At 44.2% G+C, this 21,305-nt stretch overlaps 1 protein-coding gene across 2 annotated transcripts in view; it reads right to left on the bottom strand.

Annotated features, from left to right (window-relative positions):
• Positions 1-225: 225 nt before the first annotated feature.
• LOC126199331 (nonsense-mediated mRNA decay factor SMG5) overlaps positions 226-21,305 on the bottom strand; it is a 305,533-nt gene continuing 284,453 nt past the window's right edge. For both annotated transcript variants that reach the window (XM_049936180.1, XM_049936181.1), the window contains 4 exons: positions 11,033-11,291; positions 1,923-2,107; positions 1,567-1,723; positions 226-919 (listed from right to left, as the gene is read on the bottom strand). In XM_049936180.1, the coding sequence (XP_049792137.1) occupies positions 852-919; positions 1,567-1,723; positions 1,923-2,107; positions 11,033-11,291 (669 nt within the window). In that variant the 3' untranslated portion in view covers positions 226-851. The remainder of the gene's footprint in view (positions 920-1,566; positions 1,724-1,922; positions 2,108-11,032; positions 11,292-21,305) is intronic.

Below are 21,305 nucleotides of genomic sequence, written 5' to 3'. Positions count from 1 at the left end.
ATCTACTTCATAGCCTTAATTTAACAAATAAGCGGTACCATAAGTGACTTTATCACAACAGTGATATAATAAACCGAGTTTTAGTTTTCTTGCAAATGGTAACATAGAGATTGCCAGAGCACTATGAAGAAGAAACAAATTCATAACTAGTGGGAATGGACTTGGGATTGATTCAATAAAAGGATAACAAAAACAAAATTGGGGAAATTATTAAGTACTTTATTGCTGATGCTGCAGTCAAAGCAATATATTTTCATCTTGAGTTACATAATTGGCAGCAAAATGTATCAAGGAAGACGGTAATTGTTAAAACATTAAATACCAATCAGGTATTCTAATGTTAAGTACAGGTACAATAACATATGGTCTTTTACAATGTACATAAATAAATAATCACTGTAACATGGTCAGAAATTAGCATAAGACCTTAATTTAACTTCAAATAGCAAGAATTACACTTGTTCATACCATTTTAAGAAGAATGAAATGCATAGTAAGAGAGTTGCTTTGACTGCATACATATCACACGTCCCAAATTGTTAAAGTCTGGTTATGAAATCAACAAACTGTTAAAGCAACGTATATGAAACAAGATCCAATTCATACAGTGAAATATAATATGGCACATGTCCTTATAATACATAACTCTTATATTTTAATAAAAAAATAAATGAAAAGAACATGAAAGAAACATAGATTTTACTAGAAAATGGAATAATTATCTAAAATAATTACTGTACACTCAATAAAAACAATGACAGCATGGAACTTTGGCTTCTTAACATTGTCTTTGAATAGAAAAATCCTTTCCAAGATGCACAAGAGTGGCAGCTTTCTTGAAGAACCTCTTGTCATCGTTGTACTTTGTTTGAAGCTCTCCATTTTGCATAAAAAGTAGCAATTGACTCAATGTTGATCCCTTTGAAGAGAAAATAAGAAACAGTTTTTGTACTTGCTTGCACATATTAATTTCAGATTAGTGGCTATTAAAGAATAATAAAAGCTAATTAGTCATAAAAAAAATGTTCTCTTATGCTTGTATTACATTGTGTTATGGATGGAGAAATTAATTGAAATAAAACACAGTAGCATTGTTTTGTCATTTTATAAAAAGCTACGGATCACAAATATGTCTGTTGCAGCTCCTCCACCTGCAACTTATGGTTCTTCTGGACATATTATTATTGTTATCATTATTTCTTCTTCGTATGTCTGTAATAATAATGCAATGTATCATCTTTCTCTGAGCTAGAATATGCAGCTGACATACTGAATCTAGCAAAAAGATGTTTTCTCCATCCTTTTGCATACATCAACTGCAAGTTTCTGCCCCTTTAGAGTAGCCCCTTACAGGGTTTCCAGCATGCGACTTAGATCACCTAGTAGTTCTGCTCCTTTTGAGTATATCAGTGTGGGGATGACAATGTCAATCAGCAAGAACTGTGACACATAGTTATATTTATTAATTTGGTTATGTTCTCACTTCTTACCCATACTAACTATTAAAAAACTGGTTGAACGAGTAAGGAGATTTATAGAGAAAATGATAAGTTTTTTCCATAGTACCTGCAGTCTCAGCCACACCCCTAGGGCTGTACGTAGCTGGTTCATCGAGAGGAACCCCTGTCAAAAGAGTGACCAGAGGAGCTTGCTCTGGGCCACTGTCTCCTGTACCTCCAGCAGCAGCTGCCTGCTTGCTAAAATAATGACAGCATTCCACAACCTGAAACATAATTTACTTAGTTTTGAATCTTCTATATTAACTGAAAATAAAGAACATCTGATCACAAATGTTAAAGTCAGGGGGATTAGGGATAAAAAATTCTGCAAACACGGAGCTACAGGACCCTATTCAAAACAAGGATACGATCAAAATATCTTCAAAAATAATAGAAAAAGTAGTCTATTTCCAATAACTATACCTGAAAAAACAGCCAAGCCTCACGCTCCTTTCGACGTGGATACTTAATCAGGGGAAGGGACAATCGTTCGTGCAGTCGTTGAGCACGCAGAAAGCGGTTGCCGCGTTGGAACTGTGCCTCAAGCCAACGAATAGCTTCGCGTGCTCGGCTCACTTCACGCTTCATTTCATCTAGAGCCTGGACAACTGAAAACAAAACATCAACAATTAATGGAATATTTGGGGACATCAATACTTACCTTTTCATTCAGTTGAAGTTTATTGGTGACAGTTAATTTACAAGATAATTAAATTTGGAAAATTACAATTTGATATTCAGGTGTCATCTTTCGTGACAGTGGATATCTGCACTAATGTGAAACAATTCACCACTGCATCAGACAAATCAGACTCAAGCCACAGGTACACAGAATAACAGAAGCTGAAAAATGTCAGAGCATGTGAATTAACAGATGAAAACCATACGTCTCATAATTCAAACAATGTAATTTGTAAATCCTGCTGGAAGAATCACCTTTCATCAAACGATACACCTCAGTAAAATAATTCTAAACAACTGATAACAGCTCATTTAGTGCAGTGTGTCATACCACTAAAATGGTCTCCAGCAGGGATATGACTTCCTCAAATCCTGCCCTGAAATGAGATCCATCCTTCACGAAATCCTCCCCACTCCACCAAGAGTGTCTTTCCGCCGTCCACCTAACCTTCGTAACCTGTTAGTTCATCCCTATGAAATCCCCAAACCACCTTCCCTACCCTCTGGCTCCTATCCTTGTAACCGCCCCCGGTGTAAAACCTGTCCCATGCACCCTCCCACCACCACCTACTCCAGTCCTGTACCCCGGAAGGTGTACACGATCAAAGGCAGAGCCACGTGTGAAAGCACCCACGTGATTTACCAGCTGACCTGCCTACACTGTGATGCATTCTATGTGGGAATGACCAGCAACAAACTGTCCATTCACATGAATTGACACAGGCAGACAGTGTTTGTTGGTAATGAGGATCACCCTGTGGCTAAACATGCCTTGGTGCACGGCCAGCACATCTTGACACAGTGTTAAACCTATCCGAATTCCGGAGATGGGAACTTGCTCTTCAATATATCCTCTCTTCCCGTTACCCACCAGGCCTCAATCTCCGCTAATTTCAAGTTGCCGCCACTCATACCTCACCTGTCATTCAATAACATCTTTGCCTCTGCACTTCCGCCTCGACTGACATCTCTGCCCAAACTCTTTGTCTTTAAATATGTCTGCTTGTGTCTGTATATGTGTGGATGGATATGAGTGTGTGTGTGCGCGCGCGAGTGTATACCCGTCCTTTTTTCCCCCTAAGGTAAGTCTTTCCGCTACCGGGATTGGAATGACTCCTTACCCTCTCCCTTAAAACCCACATCCTTTCGTCTTTCCCTCTCCTTCCCTCTTTCCTGATGAGGCAACAGTTTGTTGCGAAAGCTTGAATTTTGTGTGTATGTTTGTGTTTGTTTGTGTGTCTATCGACCTGCCAGCGCTTTCGTTTGGTAAGTCACATCATCTTTGTTTTTAGATATACCACTAAATGTGGTTTAGATGGGAGACTGTCATACTATATTATGTGAACTGCAAGTCTCAGTGATTGGTTCACCTACCGCCTCTTTATTTCAGTTAACATTTTTCTTTTCAGTTAAGTTCTTTCACCTGTTTCTAATTTCACTGATCCATTGGTGAATTGTTTGCATCCATATAAACAAGCACTGTCACAGTACATGGCATCTGAGGATGGAATTTTAATATTCTAAAACTGATCACACTGTAATTTAGCAGTGACATGAAGTACATCTGAGTGGAAAAAAACTTGATGATACATGATAATGGCACTGTGTTAGAGTCTAGTGTTCAATCTTGTGAAAGCAAAACAGTTAGGAACTCATCGTCACCAAAAGCAAGGAGAGACTTATGGTTATTCTCAAAAATGATTAAAGGCACATTTTGTGGAAAAATCTGTGATGTCAATATTTCACAAGCACAAGACGTATCTCAATAATAAGATATTAGTTTCCATCAGACTGGCAGCATCTGACTAATATAAGCGTTCATTACAATGTTGGCTCAGATGTAACTGGAGAACAACATTCACTTGGTCAATGAAATCTATAGGCCACACGGTATAGTCGAGTTTCATAAAATAGCAAAATGAAGTAAAACTTTTATTACTTAGCAACACGAATTGAGAAATCGGTTGCAGCAGAAAACAACTTGTCATGCGGCTAAGTACAATTATGTTCCAGTCCAAAGAAGCATGCATCACTACAATGCAGTGCAAGCAGGAAAAGTGGTTGCAGAAAATTACTTCGTGGGAAGCTACGACAACCTGCTGTCCATGTCATCAACTTTACTGACAATGAGAATGAGACAGGCATGACAGTGATAGCAGAGAAGGTGACAGAATGTGCAAGCAAATGTTGACAACCAAAAGCTGACAATGGTGTGCAAACTACAGAAGAAGGTACATGATGCCAAGTGGAGTAGGATTTCAGCATCTGCCCTTGAAGCAGAATAAGTAAAATTCACAAACAAATATATCACTGATGATATAGGTAAATGTGATATTAGACAACAATGAGTGATGTTATGGACAATATAAGGCAACACTTTCTTTGCAAAACTTCACAACATTTGCCACACAGAACTGGACTTCCAGGCTGATAAAGAAACTTTCAGAAAACTGTTCCATCTATGGGATTCGATTTTAGAAGGTTCCACAATGAACACATGATTATGAGTGGATTTGTAAAATTAAAGCAGCCGATGGTTTATTTAGATGAACTGTGCATTCACACAGAGTACACTGTAAATAATTGTTGTAATGTAACAATGTATGAAGATTATTTCCATACAACTGTGCACTGTCGTACAACAATGCATAGTTTAGTTTTGTGTTCACTTCTCCACTATGACTTTGACAGGACACTTCGGGCTACCGAGTAAAAAGTAACAGAAAAATTTAAAAATCTGTAGAGACGAGCAAGGCTTTATTGTTGACATTAATTAAGGAGCACCTATCTTCTCCTCTTTATTCCAGTAACAAACTTTTGCAGGAAAAAAGTTCTTTTCCTGCTGCTGGCATACTGCCAAAATGTAAATGCTATTGAACTGGTCCAGAGTCTTGCTAAGAATCTGATGTATTGTCATAATACATGTACCGCATCACTCTACAACTCGAAAAAATAACAGCAAACACTTCTGCTGCTGATAAATAAGCTAGCAACTTCTACAGTGACCAAGTAGCCACAGAGATCATACTTAATATCTCAATAATAAGAAGCAGTCAGCATCATAATAAATTATTTATTTTTATTTCTATATGGCTGTGTTCAGGGCACAAGTTCCAGCTGATGTGAGGAGCTGGGTGCAGGAGCTGCAGCTACTGGTGTATGTCGCACACTACAAAAATAATACATAATCATAATCACTGTGTGTCACCTAGCCTGGTGAAATCCTTTCGAGGTACTGTTACTTCAGCAACTTGGGTCTCAAATTCACTGCTTTTATATTCCACAAATTTTCCAGTTGGCCTCACAAGGGTGAGTGGACCTCCTTCCAGACCCTTCCATCACACAAAAATGTGCAGTGCTCACCAAGAATCAAACCCGGAATGTTGAAATTACTAGTCAAAAGTGCTAACCACTAGACCACCTTGGTCAATTTTCTATTTTACTGTGAAATTAAATTTTACCGCTGTGACATTGGATGACAGTAAAGGCCATTTATCATGCCAAAAAAGTGTGTGATGACTAATGGAAGAGAGATACTTCAACAGATGAGGAAAATGAAAATATAATCAATATGGTGACACAGCTTCGAACAAAGAGTCAGCATTATCATCTGCGGCAAACAGCCGATGGCGAAACAACAGAGACAGATGTGGAAAATAGTAACAACACTGAGGGGGGTAGTTTTACAGATACTTCTAGTCAAGTGTCATGAGCAGTCGAGATATACTGAATGCCTCATTTCTGTTCTTATTCTAATGAGCACTTCGCTCAATGATGCATACAGATGCACAGCGATTAACAATACTCTGCTTGTAGGAATATTTGAGTGTACAATGTTACTGCCTTCCGTCTCTGTTTTCCGGAAGTGAATGTGACAGTTCTGCCATGCAGGACAGGTAACCAGTTCACCTTACCAAGTAATAACATACCATATTCTAAATATCCGGTTTAATCAGTAGTTATTCCTTAAGAGAAAGTCTTCAGCCCGACGTTAATGTGAATGCCGCAGTGGTGTCTTAGTTGAGGTGTTCCCTTCCGGTCCAATACACAGGGTATGTGGCACTATGTTACGTAGTTGTGAAGAACAGTGAGTTAGTACATTATTTTTGCTGAACTTCATGTGAAAGCACACTGTTTGTCCTTCAGCTCCTCGAATTTGTGTGCCAACGTTTGAATCAACTTGTGTACTGTAAGCATTAATGGTCCCATAACGCTCCCCTGGGGTATGCCCAAAATTACTTTTACACCTGGAGACTTCTCTCCACTAAGAACAACATATTGTGTTCTCTATGCTAGGAACTCTTCAAACCAGTCACACTAGACATTCTATATACACATACTTTGTTCATTAGGTGTCAATACAGAATTGTACGGAATGTCCTCGACATGTCGAGGAATACGGCATCTACCTGCTTACTGGTAACTACTGGACTTTTAGACAGACGGGCTAGGGCCGTCTTCATGCACAGGTTATCTAGGCTGCAGCCTAAGGGCCAGCACCTCAAAAGTTTAAAACAATGAGAAGTCCCGGATAGAATAACAATATGGAAAAGATACAGTGAGGTGACCAAAGTCACGGGATACGACTTGATATTGTGTCAGATCTCCATTTGATGCAGTGCAGCAACACAATGTAGCACGGATTCGACAAGTTGTCGGAAGCACCCTGAAGAAATATCGATCCGTGCTGCCTCTACAGATGTCCGTAATTGTGAAAGTGTTGTGGGTGAAGGATTCTGTGCACAAACTGACCTCTCAATAATGTCCCACAAAAATTCAATGGGATTCATTTTGAGCAATCTGGATGACCAAATCATTCGCTTCAGTTGTCCAAAATATTCTGACATGTGGTGAGTAGAAATGTCCCCTTTCCATATTATTGAGTTCATAAAATGTTTCAATATAACAATGAGAAAGTTGGTTGTACTGACGCTTTGGGCATCAATGTAGTGAATTTACAGGAGTAATAATTTACTTAGTATAAATGGAAGTGTACAGTCAGTGTTGCCAGTATTTCCCTTAGTAATACGATTGTGAACACAGGCCTCCACAATATGGCAATGCGAGTGTCTAAAAGGGATTCTTGTTTCTGCCTATGTTCTCGAGAGTCAGTGTTTCCAAGTTTGTTTAGTTGAGGCCCTTTCCCTTTTCGTCTTGCCTTATTCAACCTTGTGCGTTTCCCAGAGCTACATATGGACCTGTTTTAGAAATAGCGTGGTATTTTCTAGAATTTGTTGCCATTTTTAAACTGTTTTCATGCTACTTTACTTTCTGAACATTACCTTTTTCGTAATAATCTTGGAAATTAATATTTGCAGAAGTACACTTCTGACAAAAATAGTGAAGGATACAGGAAGGGAGGAGGAAATGTAATGCAACTTCACAGGCTGAGATGTTATGTTATTATCCTTCACTAATCACAAAATCAAGTCAAATTTACACAGAACTTGGCAGTAGTAGCTCACTTGTCACTATGACACTGCCCTCTCTCTAGGTTGGATGCTTACACTGACTCTGCTGGGAACCCATTGTGTCCTCTCCTGAGGCACAGTAGCTCGTAACTGCTGTCAATCACTCTTAGTATCCTGGAATCCTTAGTATCCTCGAATGGAGCTGACACCTGTGCTAGTCTCCCGCATCTTCTATCGGGGGGGACGTGGCAATTTTACTGGCCACAAGAGTACCTCGGAATCACGCAGACTGTTCAGAGAGGCGCAAAGTGCAACACCTGGACAAGCATTTTCCCGATGAAAAATGCTACGATGATACTGTGACCCGAGTTGTACCACATGACGATGCAGTATGTCAGTTACGTTCTACTGTGTCGTCAGAGTTCCATCGGCAATTACCTTAAGCCGTATTCGATGGCTCTGCACGTTGTGACAGCACGTATTAACACTGCTGTGTAATGGCACCTCACCCAAGACTGCTGCCATACTCACTGACAGTTGTCATCCTGGATAGTGCAGAAGCACAATTCATCACTGAACACAATGTAATGCAACAATGGCAGCCTATGCACAGAATGGTAATTCTCTAGTCCAGCTACTGCTAGTCTCCCAGTAACAGTGCAGGATGACACAGAATGTTGGAAGGCATCTGTTACTCGTTCTCGAATGGCAGGCGGAAGTGCGAACGGGGTTACAACGTGCTTGCTGCACAATACAAAAACCCTGCCTTTTGGTGGTCAGAGATGGTCGAACGGAATCTTGAAGACGAGTATGCCTGCTCTCCTGTTCACATTAGTCCAACAAGAGGTTGCTGTCATCCAAACGTGCACAAATATGGAAAATGCAAGATTCAACCAGCCGGCCAAATGGAGACCCACAATGTGGCCCGCTTCAAACTCTGTCAGGTGCTGATAACACTGCCTGACAAGAGTGTCATCACTCAGCATTTGGCACTGTTCACACCCCTTTTTTAAGCTGGAAACAGCATTAACCATGGACCACACTACTCCACTCTGGTGACTGTTGCACCTTTCAAACAGAATTGCGGGTCTAATGATTATATAAGCTCCAGTAGTATATAGAGGTTGGGTGAGAAATTCGCATACCCTGAAAAGTCCCCAGATCCCTAAAAACCCGTTTAATTTCAAATGTTATTATGCAGCTTGGTATCTATGTTACTTTGTATCAACTGTTGGAATTCATGTTTACATGTAACATTTCCAAGGAGTCAGGGGTGGGGTGGGGGTGGGGGGCATGCACACAAATGAACAACAGCACACAGGACAGACAATGAGACAGATTATAGGAGCACTCCAGGAAAGATTTCATGAATCTCCACCACAAAAGACAACACCTCTACAATGGGGAAGATGCGCGTTTGCTTTTGACACTGTTAAATGAAGGTTGTGGAGAGGAAGGAATAAAACACAGGAAGAAACATGTGACAGAGTCTCTACTTCGACTGAATAATCTCCTATGAAGTTGTCATGTAAACGTGCTTTGAACTCTGTATACAAAGGGCAACAATGCGAGATAACACGAGAAAACAACTTACGGTCAGACCTTTTCGAATGATGTCTGTAAACAAGTTATCAGATACAGACAGGAATGAGCATAGTTTAGCATGCCAATCTTTGCTAACTCCATTTCCAAATGCAGTGGACCATGCCAAGGTTATGTTTTCAGATGAATGTGCCATTTATTGCAGCTCATGTGGTAGAAATATAGTCACATGGGCGAAAGAGAATCCTCATTACACAGTGAAGTTAGAAAGGAACCCCCATCTCATATGATGATATGGCCAGTGGTGACATCACAATATCTGCTTGAACCGTTCTCCTTTGAAGGAACTCTGAATGGCACAAATTGTTTACACCTGTTACTAACACGGTTAATACCTTAGTTTTTGGAAAGGGGCTTCACAAAGCCCTTATGGCTGGAGCAAGACAGGGCACCTCCTAACTACTCTATTGCAGTGTGCAGATTCTTACAATATGGTGGATAGGCCGTGGTTCATCAGCAACACCACTTCCCTTGAAGTGGCCACCAAGAAGTCCTGAGCACCCCACACCAGATAACTCATTAAGGAGAGACAATGAGGGGCACGTGTCTGCACACGATTACACTACAAATAGAGCACTGCGCAATGCTGTTGAAGATACATGTCACACCATGACACTGGACATGACAAAAGAACATGCAGGCGTATGAAAATGTGTGTACAGCATGTTGGGGAACATACCAATATGTACTGAGGTGCCAAAAGTCACGGGATAGCGACAGACACATACACACAATGGCGGTAGTATCGTGTACACAAGCTATAAAAGGGCACGGCGTTCGTGGAACTGTCACTTGTATTCGAGTCATTCGTTTGAAAAGGTATCCAATGTGAATGTGGCCACACAACACGAATTAAAAGACTTTGAATGCAGAATGGTTGCTGGAGCTCAGCACAAGGGACATCCCTTTCAGAAAATATTTGGGAATAAAATATTCTGAGATTCACTGTGTCAAGAGTGTGCTGAGAATACAAAGTTTTAGGCAATGCCTCTCACCACACACATCACACTGACTAATGGCCTCCATTTAATGAGAGAGAGCAGCTGTCTTTGTGTATTAATTAACACAGCAGGAAATAATCACAGAAATCAATGTGGGACACACAATGCCCCTTAGGACCGTGAAGCGAGATTTGGAGTTAATCGGCTAAGGCAGCACGACCGACGCGAGTAAGTTTCCTAACAGACGGCACTGCCTGGGTGTCTCTTCTGGACTCCGTACTATATCGGTTGGAACCTAGACTGGAAAATTGTGGCCTGGTCAGGCGTGTCCCAATTTCAGTTGGGTTGGGTTTGAGTGTGGTGCAGACCCCACAAAGTCAAGGACACGAGTTGACAACAAGGCACTGTGCAAGCTCGTGACGGCTCTATAACGGCGTGGGCTGTTATTACACGGAATGGACTCTGTTCTCTTGTCCGAGTGAACCTCTCGGACACCATTAGCAGCCATTCGTGGATTTCGTGTTCCCAAACAGTTTTTACAGATGACAATGCACCGTGTCACCCGATCGCAATTGTTCACGAATGGTTTGAAGAAATTTCTGGACAATTCGAGCGAGTGATTTAGCCACCTAGATCGACCGAGAGGAAACCGTCTAACATTTTGCATCATAACTGAGAGGTCAATTTGTGCACAAAATCCTGCCTGGCAACACTTTCACAATTATGGGCAGCTACAGAGGCACTGTGGCTCAATATTTCTGCAGGAGACTTCCGACGACTTGTTGAGCCCGTAACACGTCAAGTTGCTGCACTGCGCTGGTTCACCTCAGTGTAAAACAAATGGAATGAGTACTAGGGGGCACGGGGACTCGTCGCCCCCGCCCTCGCCCACGCTTACCGATGGCGGGCACGAGCACGATGAAGCGCCTGGCGGCGACCAGGTGGCGCACCTTGGGCAGGTGGTGGGTGAGCGCGGCCGAGTCGACGGCCAGGTAGGGCGAGAGGCGCGGCCCGCGGCCCAGGCGGCGCACGCGCGTCTCCAGCTCGCGCACCTCCGCCTTCAGCCACAGCCGGCCCATCTGCTTCATCAGCTGCTGGCCGCGGCCGCCGCTCCCGCCGCCGCCATCCTGCTCTCCGTCGCCCTCGCCGGCCTCGGTCTGCATACCGTCAAGAGACTCGATATCAACACGTACACCACAAATAACACCGCTCTAAAAATAAGCAGCAGCAGCAGCAGCACATTCCACCTGCGATGTCTCAAAAAGAAGATGTACTGGGTCCATTACACTCAATTTTGAGAGAATGGACTCGAAAGGCAAAACTCCACTTGAATTAAATAACCACAAGTCGTCAATCGTTTTGAAAGTGTAGGTATTTTCGGTTAGGTGTTTAAGGGATCATTTTCCTCTATCTGTTAGACAAGCCCGAAGCCAAATCCAGACAAAACAGTGCCGGCCGCGGTGGTCTCGCGGTTCTAGGCGCGCAGTCCGGAACCGTGCGACTGCTACGGTCGCAGGTTCGAATCCTGCCTCGGGCATGGATGTGTGTGATGTCCTTAGGTTAGTTAGGTTTCAGTAGTTCTAAGTTCTAGGGGACTGATGACCACAGCAGTTGAGTCCCATAGTGCTCAGAGCCATTTGAACCAGACAAAACAGTAGTCAGCGCTTTCCATCTCTCACGCTAACTACAGGTTAAAAGTCTCAGGGCTGGGAACTGCTACTCCTAAATACCTCTGGGCTATTGTTGATAGGAGTCTGACATTCAAGAAACATCATGATAGTGTCAGAATGAACGTCGCAGCATGAAATAATATCTTTAAAAATTCAAAGGCTCAAGTTGGGGAGTAAGCCCACATGTGCTTTAGACGTCGGCTCTGGTCTTTTGCTACTCAACAGGAGAATATGCTTCCCCTGTGCGGCACCAATCCTGGCACTCTAAACAGGTCGATGTCGCTCTTCACAAAACTTTCCGGCAGGTGACAGGACGGCAGACACCGACCTCAGTTCGTAAGATCCACGTTCCGGCCGGAATAGCCCCACCCCATATCAAGAAGACAGTAACTGCGAAATCTAAAAGGGGCTACGTCTGCACTGATAACAAACACCCACAAAACTGTGACGTCTTCTGCAGCAGGAAAAGCTTCATCTCAAGTAACTCCCCCTTAGAGAAGTCAAAGGCGGAGTAGAGGCTTCAACGCTGACAGAAAAGAGATAGAAGTTATTCGATACCACCAAAAGAGGAGCTACCCCCAGAAACAGCCTGTCACGACCAACATGGAAGTCACTTGATCGACTTCGCATGGGGACTGGCCAAAGTAAAACTGCCACGTTAAAATGGGGACTCTGCAATAACCGAGATGTGTCCTGTACGTACGTGTGGTGTTGAGCAGACGATGACCCACTCCCTCCGCTGCCCTGTCTACACCATCTCCTCAGGCATCGTGACGCAGGAGGATCTGGCATCAGGAAGCTCAACAGAATTGCACCTTGCTAAACCACTATACTTCAATTAAATGGTTATCATCAACATGCTAAGAAGAAGAAGATTTTTCTTTAGCGGTGAATGGTCAGTAATATCACACAGCTGACCGTACTGGATAAAAGAAGTTTCAAGTCCTTAGCGCTAGTGTACCACCTGTCGCGCCACTGCAGGGCGATGACCAAGATTTTGAATCAAAACAACAGTGCATTTCGGGGTGACAACAAATTGTCTGTTCCTACCGAGTTCTCCAGTCCACAAAACTTAACTCTGGAACGTTGTGTTTTGTTTGCAAGTAGGTAATATTGTTTGTACTATTCTGCATTTTGTAGACTGTGACAATATCTAGCCCAAGTAATAACAATGGAAACGTTAAATTACCACAGTGGTATGTTCGGGTTGTACTGGACAACGGAAATTTGGGTTGTATCGGACAAAACAGCATAAAAACTTAACTCAAAACAGCATAAAAACTTAACTGCAGACTTCTTGAAACGATGAGCAGGGAAGCAAGTGAGAAAAATTCCGTTGCAAGAGGTACATTGGGCGATGTACTGAAAGCTTTATGGGACAACAAAGAGGTGGCATGAAACCTGTTTTATCAAATACGTTTTCAAGAGATCATTCAATGAACACTAGGAAACAATATTGTATGATCACGTTAAAAATTTTCCATAGCCAGCTTATGACTTTGGGTACAGATGAGTTATTAAATTTAACATTCAAATATGCAGACTAATAAGGAGAGGTCCCTAGCGGCGGGATCGACATTTTGATGGACGACAGGATCCCAAGCGTCACACCCTGGTGTGACCTCGTTTGCGAGCAATCGGGGAAAAAATCCAAATTTCGCGTAATGCTCTATAGGTTTAAAAATAACATTTTTTTTGTGGTTTTAGGGCGCAAAACTGCTATGGTCATTAGCGCCCGGTCCGTGACTGAGGAAATAATAAAAACCGAAAATGGAAAACAGCAAAAATGGGAACGAAACTCAAAGAATTGGAGACACTAAAGGCAGAAACAAGGCTTAAAAGTCCACTACAGAGAGGGCTTGATGGTCCCCCGATAAAACTTCAAATGACTGACGTCATTTCACTGTCACTAATAAACTGGAGAACGCGGTCGGCTGAGCGCGTGTCATCTGCTAAAATCAACGATAGATCAGGCGATAGCTGTAGACGGGAGCGTAACGGATTAAAATAGGGGCATTCAATTAAAAGGTGTCTGACCGTCCACAGCTGAGAGCAGTGGGGACAGAGTGGGGGAGGATCGCCGCTTAAAAGATGTCGATGGCTAAAAAGACAGTGCCCTATCCGGAGTCTAGCTAAAATGACCTCCTCCCGACGACGCGTTCGGGAGGAAGAGGTCCAAGCGCAAGGAAGGGCTTTCACTTCCCGCAATTTATTGCGGGGAAGTGTTGACCAATGCGCATGCCATAAATGAGCAACTTTGCGACATAAACCGCTCCGTAGATCGGTGAAGGGAAGCGACTGAATAGCTGGCCGAGGAAGAGAAACTGCAGCCTTGGCTGCTATATCAGCCGCCTCATTCCCACAGATACCAGCGTGTCCCGGGAGCCAGAGGAACGCCACCGAGACGCCCCCCAGGTGGAGCAAGCGCAGACAGTCCTGAATCTGGTGGACCAGAGTGTGCACAGGGTAAAGAGCTTTGAGACTGAGGAGAGAGCTGAGAGAATCTGAGCAGATTACGTACTGTATCCGCTGATGGCGGCGGATGTAGTGGACAGCCTGGAGAACAGCGAAAAGCTCCGCAGTATAAACCGAACACTGGTCGGGAAGCCGAAAGTGATTTGGGGCGTCGCCAACAATATAGGCACTCCCTACACGCAACGATGTTTTCGAGCCGTCGGTGTAAATAAAGGTGGCGTCCGTCATTTGTGCACATAGAGCAGCAAATGCCCGACGATAAACAAGTGAAGGTGTACCATCCTTGGGAAATTGACAAAGATCACGGAGCAGACAGATCCGGGGACGGAGCCAGGGCGGTGCTGTACCCCAAGTTGTCAAGAAGGTTTTAGGAAAGCGGAAGGAAAGAGAATGGAGCAGTTGACGGAAGCGGACTCCCGGGGGTAGTAGGGAGGAGGAGCGGCCTGCATACCCTACATCAAAGGAGGCGTCGAAAAAAGGGTCATGGGCTGGATTAGCAGGCATGGAAGACAGATGGCTAGCATAACGGCTCAGAAGGACCGCTCGCCGATTGGACAGCGGAGGTTCAGCAGTCTCAGCATAAAGGCTTTCCACAGGGCTAGTGTAAAAAGCTCCAGACGCTAAACGTAATCCACGGTGGTGGATAGAGTCGAGACGCCGAAGAATAGACGGCCGAGCAGAGGAGTAGACTATGCTTCCATAGTCCAATTTCGAGCGCACTAAGGCGCGATAGAGGCGGAGAAGGACCACTCGGTCCGCTCCCCAGGAGGTACCATTCAGGACACGGAGGGTGTTGAGCGTTCGCAGACAGCGAGCCGAAAGATAGGAAACGTGGGAGGACCAGCACAGTTTTCTGTCAAACATAAGACCCAAGAATTTAGTGACGTCTGAAAACGGAAGGTTGACAGGACCTAGATGTAAGGAGGGCGGAAGAAACTCCTTACGTCGCCAAAAATTAATACAAACGGTCTTACTGGGAGAAAAACGGAAGCCGGTTTCGAGGCTCCAAGAGTGGAGGCGATCGAGACATCCTTGAAGACGTCGTTCAAGAAGGCTGGTCCGTTGAGAGCTGTAGTAGATCGCAAAATCGTCCACAAAGAGGGAGCCCGAGACGTCAGGAAGGAGACAATCCATAATTGGATTTATAGCGATGGCAAACAGGACAACACTCAGCACGGAGCCCTGGGGTACCCCGTTTTCTTGAGAGAAAGTACGGGAGAGAGTAGTGTTCACCCGCACCCTAAATGTTCGCTCTGCCATAAATTCGCGAAGAAAAAGGGGCAGCCGGCCTCGAAAGCCCCAAGAGAACAGTGTGCGGAGGATGCCTGTCCTCCAACAGGTATCGTATGCTCTCTCCAGATCAAAAAATATTGCTACCGTTTGGCGTTTCCGGAGAAAATTGTTCATGATATAAGTGGAGAGAGCAACAAGATGGTCAACTGCAGAGCGATGCTTTCGGAATCCGCATTGGGCAGGTGTTAAAAGATCGCGTGATTCCAGCCACCAAGCTAAACGGTAATTCACCATACGCTCCAAAATCTTACAGACACTACTCGTAAGAGAAATGGGGCGATAGCTAGAGGGGAGATGTTTGTCCTTTCCAGGTTTCGGAATGGGAACGACGATAGCTTCCCGCCATCGTCTGGGAAAAGTACTGTCGGTCCAAATTCGATTATAAAGGCGAAGGAGGTAACGCAGACTATGGGTTGATAAATGCATCAACATTTGGACATGGATACCATCCGATCCTGGGGCGGAGGAGCGAGAAGAAGAAAGGGCATGTTGGAGTTCCCGCATGGAGAAAACAGCATTGTAGCTTTCGTGATTTTGAGAGGAGAAAGCAAGATGTCGCACTTCCGCTGCACGTTTCTTCGGGAGAAACGCTGGCGGGTAATTTGAAGAGCTCGAGACCTCAGCAAAGTGCTGACCCAATGAGTTAGAAATTGCGACGGGGTCCACTAAGGTATCATGCGCGACAGTGAGCCCAGAGACCGGGGAGAAACTAGGCGCGCCTGAGAACCGTCGAAGCCGACTCCAAACTTCCGAGGAGGGAGTGAAGGTGTTAAAGGAGCTAATAAAGAATTGCCAGCTTGCCTTCTTGCTATCGCGGATGACGCGACGGCATTGCGCACGGAGCTGCTTATAGCGGATACAGTTTGCCAAAGTAGGATGGTGACGGAAAATGCGAAGAGCACGTCACCGCTCACGTATTGCGTCACGGCATGCCTCGTTCCACCAAGGAACTGGGGGGCGCCGGGGCAATTCGGAGGTGCGTGGTATTGAACGTTCCGCAGCTGTAAGAATAACGTCGGTAATATGTGTGACCTCATCGTCGACGCTGGGAAAGCGACGGTCATCGAATGTCGCTAGAGACGAAAAAAGTGTCCAATCGGCTTGGGCAAACTTCCAGCGTCGCGGGCGCATATATGGCAGTTGAGGCTGCAGCCTAAGGACACATGGAAAGTGGTCACTCGAGTGTGTATCATCAAGGGCGAACCATTCGAAGCGCCGAGCTAGCGGAACAGTACCGATCGCAAGGTCCAAATGAGATAAATTTGTCGTGGAGGCAGACAAAAACGTGGGGACCCCAGTGTTGAGGCAAACTAGATCCGCTTGGTGGAAGACGTCTAGCAATAGGGAGCCACGTGGACAAGGATGTGGAGATCCCCAAAGCGGGTGGTGGGCATTGAAGTCCCCAACCAGCAAATAGGGGGGTGGAAGCTGACCAAGAAGATGAAGGAGATCAGCTCGCGCCATTGGTGTGGACGATGGAATGTAGACAGTACAAAGAGAGAATGTGTATCCAGAAAGGGAAAGACGGACGGCGACAGCTTGGAAGGAACTGTCTATGGGGATTGGATGATAATGGAGAGTATCATGGAGAAGTATCATGAGTCCCCCATGGGCTGGAGTGCCTTCCACAGAGGGGAGGTCATATCGGACGGACTGAAATTGAGGGAGAACAAAGCGGTCATTAGGACGCAGCTTTGTTTCCTGAAGACAGAAGATGACCGGCGAGTAGGATCGTAAGAGGATCGACAATTCATCCCGATTGGCTCGAATGCCGCGGATATTCCAGTGGATAATGGACATAGAGTGAACAGAAAATGGAGGAATGTGACCAAGGGTGCTGTCAACTCAACGACTGCTCAGAGCTTGCGACCGACAGCATGGAATGGCATTCAGCCGAAGGCGGAAGATCCTGATCCATAGGTTGGTCAGGAGCAGCTCCTGCCACCAGCGATCGGCCGGTTGACCGGCCACCAGCAGTGCGCCTCGGCGACACAGAAGACGGCCGAGGGCGATTTCCGCCAGGTGGCGCTGTGGATGGGACACGCCTTGGCGGAGAAGGAGAGGAACTGGGTTTCTTTGTAGCCTTCTTGGAAGTATGAGGTTTAGAGGAAGGAGGAACCGATGGTGGTGAAGTTGCCGTACGTAAAAACTCTTCACGAGTATGCTCTTTCTTCGAAGACTTGGTGTCTGACTTGTGGGCTCGAGATTTAGCAGAACCCGACGAAGGGTGAGCCAAAGAGTGGGCAGGCGAAAGTGGTGAAGTTGAACGGGCGATCTTTGCGCTGGCCGATCGGACGACCGTGGCACTAAAGGTGAGGTCGCAAGTCTGCGTGGCCGCCTCCTTTGTTGGCCGAGGAGAAGCAAGGACAGTGCTGTATTTGCCTGTCTGAGGCACGGTGGGTTGTCGACTGGCGAATAATTTCCGAGCAGCAAAGGTCGACACCTTTTCCTTCACTCTTATTTCCTGGATGAGCTTTTCGTCCTTAAAAACGGGGCAATCTCGAGAGGAAGCAGCGTGGTCACCCATACAGTTGATGCAGCGAGGGGATGGAGGTGGACAAGCACCCTCATGGGCATCCCTGCCACACGTAACACATTTGGCCGGATTAGAACAGGACTGGTTGGTGTGATTGAAGCGCTGGCACCGATAGCAACGCGTAGGGTTTGGGACGTAAGGACGAACGGAAATTATCTCATAGCCTGCTTTGATTTTCGATGGGAGTTGCACTTTGTCAAATGTCAAAAAGACAGTGCGGGTTGGAATGATCTTCGTGTCAACCCTTTTCATAACCCTATGAACAGCCGTTACGCCCTGGTCTGACAGGTAGTGCTGAATTTCTTCGTCAGACAGTCCATCGAGGGAGCGTGTATAAACGACTCCACGCGAGGAATTTAAGGTACGGTGCGGTTCCACCCGGACAGGGAAAGTGTGTAGTAGTGAGGTACGCAGCAATTTTTGTGCCTGGAGGGCAAAAATAACATTAATTTACAGACTGATTGCAGTGTCTAAGGGTTAAGGTATTGACTTCACATGGAAAAGGGTGTGGGTTCGAATCTTGTCGGATGCTTTGAAATATTTTATTTCTAAATTTTTTTTGAAGTTACTTGGATCGTTATTTTGTATTCAATTAATTGGTTTGAATGTATTTTGTCTACGTCTTTGTCACGTCATATTAGTCATGACATGAAATGTATCATTTGTTCTCATTTTCTTCCTATCAGTCTCTTTACACTTGGAATCCTTGTTCATGTGATTTTGATTCTTGCTATGTATTAACTTCCATTTTATCATCTTACATTTTTGTCCACGTTATTACATTCGTTATTTCTATTTCTCCTTTTACTTGTATTTCATTTTACTTATCATCCCCGATTTCATAGCCGGCCGCTGTGGCCGGGCGGTTCTAGGCGCTTCAGTCCGTAACCGCACTGCTGCTACGGTCGCAGGTTCGAATCCTGCCTCGGGCATGGATGTGTGCGATGTCCTTAGGTTAGTCTAGGGGACTGATGACGTCGGAAGTTAAGTTACATAGTGCTTAGAGCCATTTGAACCCGATTTCGTTTAAATCATCACCCACGTTATTTTGTCTATAGTACAATAAGAATTTATGTTTTAAATGCCTACATGACAACTAACATCCAAAAAGATATACATTTTGTAACGAAAAATACATTCTTGAAACAACTGCACAGTCAAAACAAATGTATAATTTCGTCTTTTGTTTTTTAACCGACAGATTGGCATTTTTAGTTTCTAGGAATTATGAAAAACAAATATTAAAAATTCACGTGCACCAAGATTCCAAGTGGAAAAAGACTGATACGAAGTAGAAAATAAGAGTACCTTAAAATGTTAATAGGTTGATTAAAATGACATGAAAAAGGAATACAAATAAAAAAATTTGTATGTAAACCATTTAACAGAATAAAAATAGTGATCAAAGTCATTTTGATAAAGATTTAAAATTTAAAAAAAATCTATGAACCTGGCTATATTCAAACCTACATCCCTTTACATGTGAGGTCAGCACCTTGCTCACTACGCCACGCAACCAGTCTGGTAATTAATTTTTTTTTTAAGCTGTCACGCTAAATTCCGAAAATTTTTTCGGCGATTTCTCGCAACCGAGGGTCCATCAAGGTGAAACGTTTCAGGGTGTGATTCATAGGACCATAAGCTACTTCACCGGATTGACTGTATCCCACCGCTGGGGGCCTCTGCCTCTCCTTGTAAGTGAAAATACAGCACCAGTTCAAATAATTGCACTATTATATTATGAAATGGCTGAGGACAGTTGAACCCACGAGTCTGCACCAGGTTCCAGCAAGGTACAAGTTGATACATTCTTTGACAGACTAGATGCCTGATAGACAATTTCAAGTTTATGCCTATCTACGATCAAATTATAATCTCTTCGCAAGAATACTACTTTTACATATTAAAATTTCATGTCGCATCAAACCATCCAGATGGAAGAGATGCAAAAAACATTAAGAGATCAACGAATGTGTTGTCTTATGACTTCGAGTTTTCTAATGCTATTAAGTTAGACACTATTGTTAGGGTGAAAAATGTTCCAAAAAGACCTTCAGAAATTTAGAAAACATTTCGAGACAGCTTGTGCGTCCGATACTACACGACCTTTCGCCTTATCACAAACTGATTACAGTTATTGCTTGGAAGGACAAAATTCAACGATGTACGGGATAACTCCGAAACTCTAAGGAAACTCTGTCACATAAGATTTGGTATCAGTACATCTACATCAACACAGATACTCCGCAAGCCACCGTACGGTGCTTGGCGGAGGGTACCATGTACCACTACTTGTTATCTCCTTTCCTGTTCCACTCGCAAATACAGCGAGGGAAAAACGACTGTCTGTACGCCTCCGTATGAGCCCTAATTTCTCGTATCTTATCTTCGTGGTCCTTATGCGCAATGTATGTTGACGGCAGTAGAATCGTTCGGCAGTCAGCTTCAGATGCCGATTCTCTAAATTTTCTCAGTAGTGTTTTTCTCTGTAAGAATGTCGCCTTCCCTCCAGGCGTTCGCATTTGAGGTCCCGAAGCATCTCCGTAACACGTGTGTTCGAACCTACCGGTAACAAATCTAGCAGTCCACATCTGAACTGCTTCGATGTCCTCCTTCAGTGTGACATGATACGGATCCCAAACACTCGAGCAGTACTCAAGAATAGGTCGCACCAGTGTCCTATATGCGGTTTCCTTTACAGGTGAACCACTCTTTCCTAAAATTCTCCCAGTAAACCGAAGTCGACCATTCGTCCTCCATAACACAGTTCCCACATGATCTTTCCACCTCATATCGCTTTGCAAAGCTAGATGCTCACCACAATTTTCTTGAAATTGTGGTAAGCTGCTAGCTTGGCAGTCCACGTGGAATGGAAATATATTACGCCTTGCAGCTACAAATAGGCCGGACCTTATAGATGTCAGTATAGAAACGGGGATCAGCGATCATGATGCCATTACAGCAGCTATGATTACGAAAGTTAATATATCAGTCAAGACGGCTAGGAGAGTATTCACTAGCGCTTAAATATCACAAAATACACAAGTCTGAATTCATTCCTAGAAATTAGAAGAAAAGCGAATTTGGGTTTTTTCCTCTTTGCCGCTTTTATGATTCTGGTCCAGTCCTCTGGCATGTAAAGGAATTGTTCTTTCTTACTAGCTTTTACAATTATACCAACATCAACACTGTGAGGC

Source organism: Schistocerca nitens, chromosome 8, assembly GCF_023898315.1.
Source record: "Schistocerca nitens isolate TAMUIC-IGC-003100 chromosome 8, iqSchNite1.1, whole genome shotgun sequence".
NCBI lineage: Eukaryota > Metazoa > Arthropoda > Insecta > Orthoptera > Acrididae > Schistocerca > Schistocerca nitens.
The sequence above is the reverse complement of the archived record's forward strand: the minus strand, read 5'-3'. Positions and strand labels throughout refer to the sequence as shown.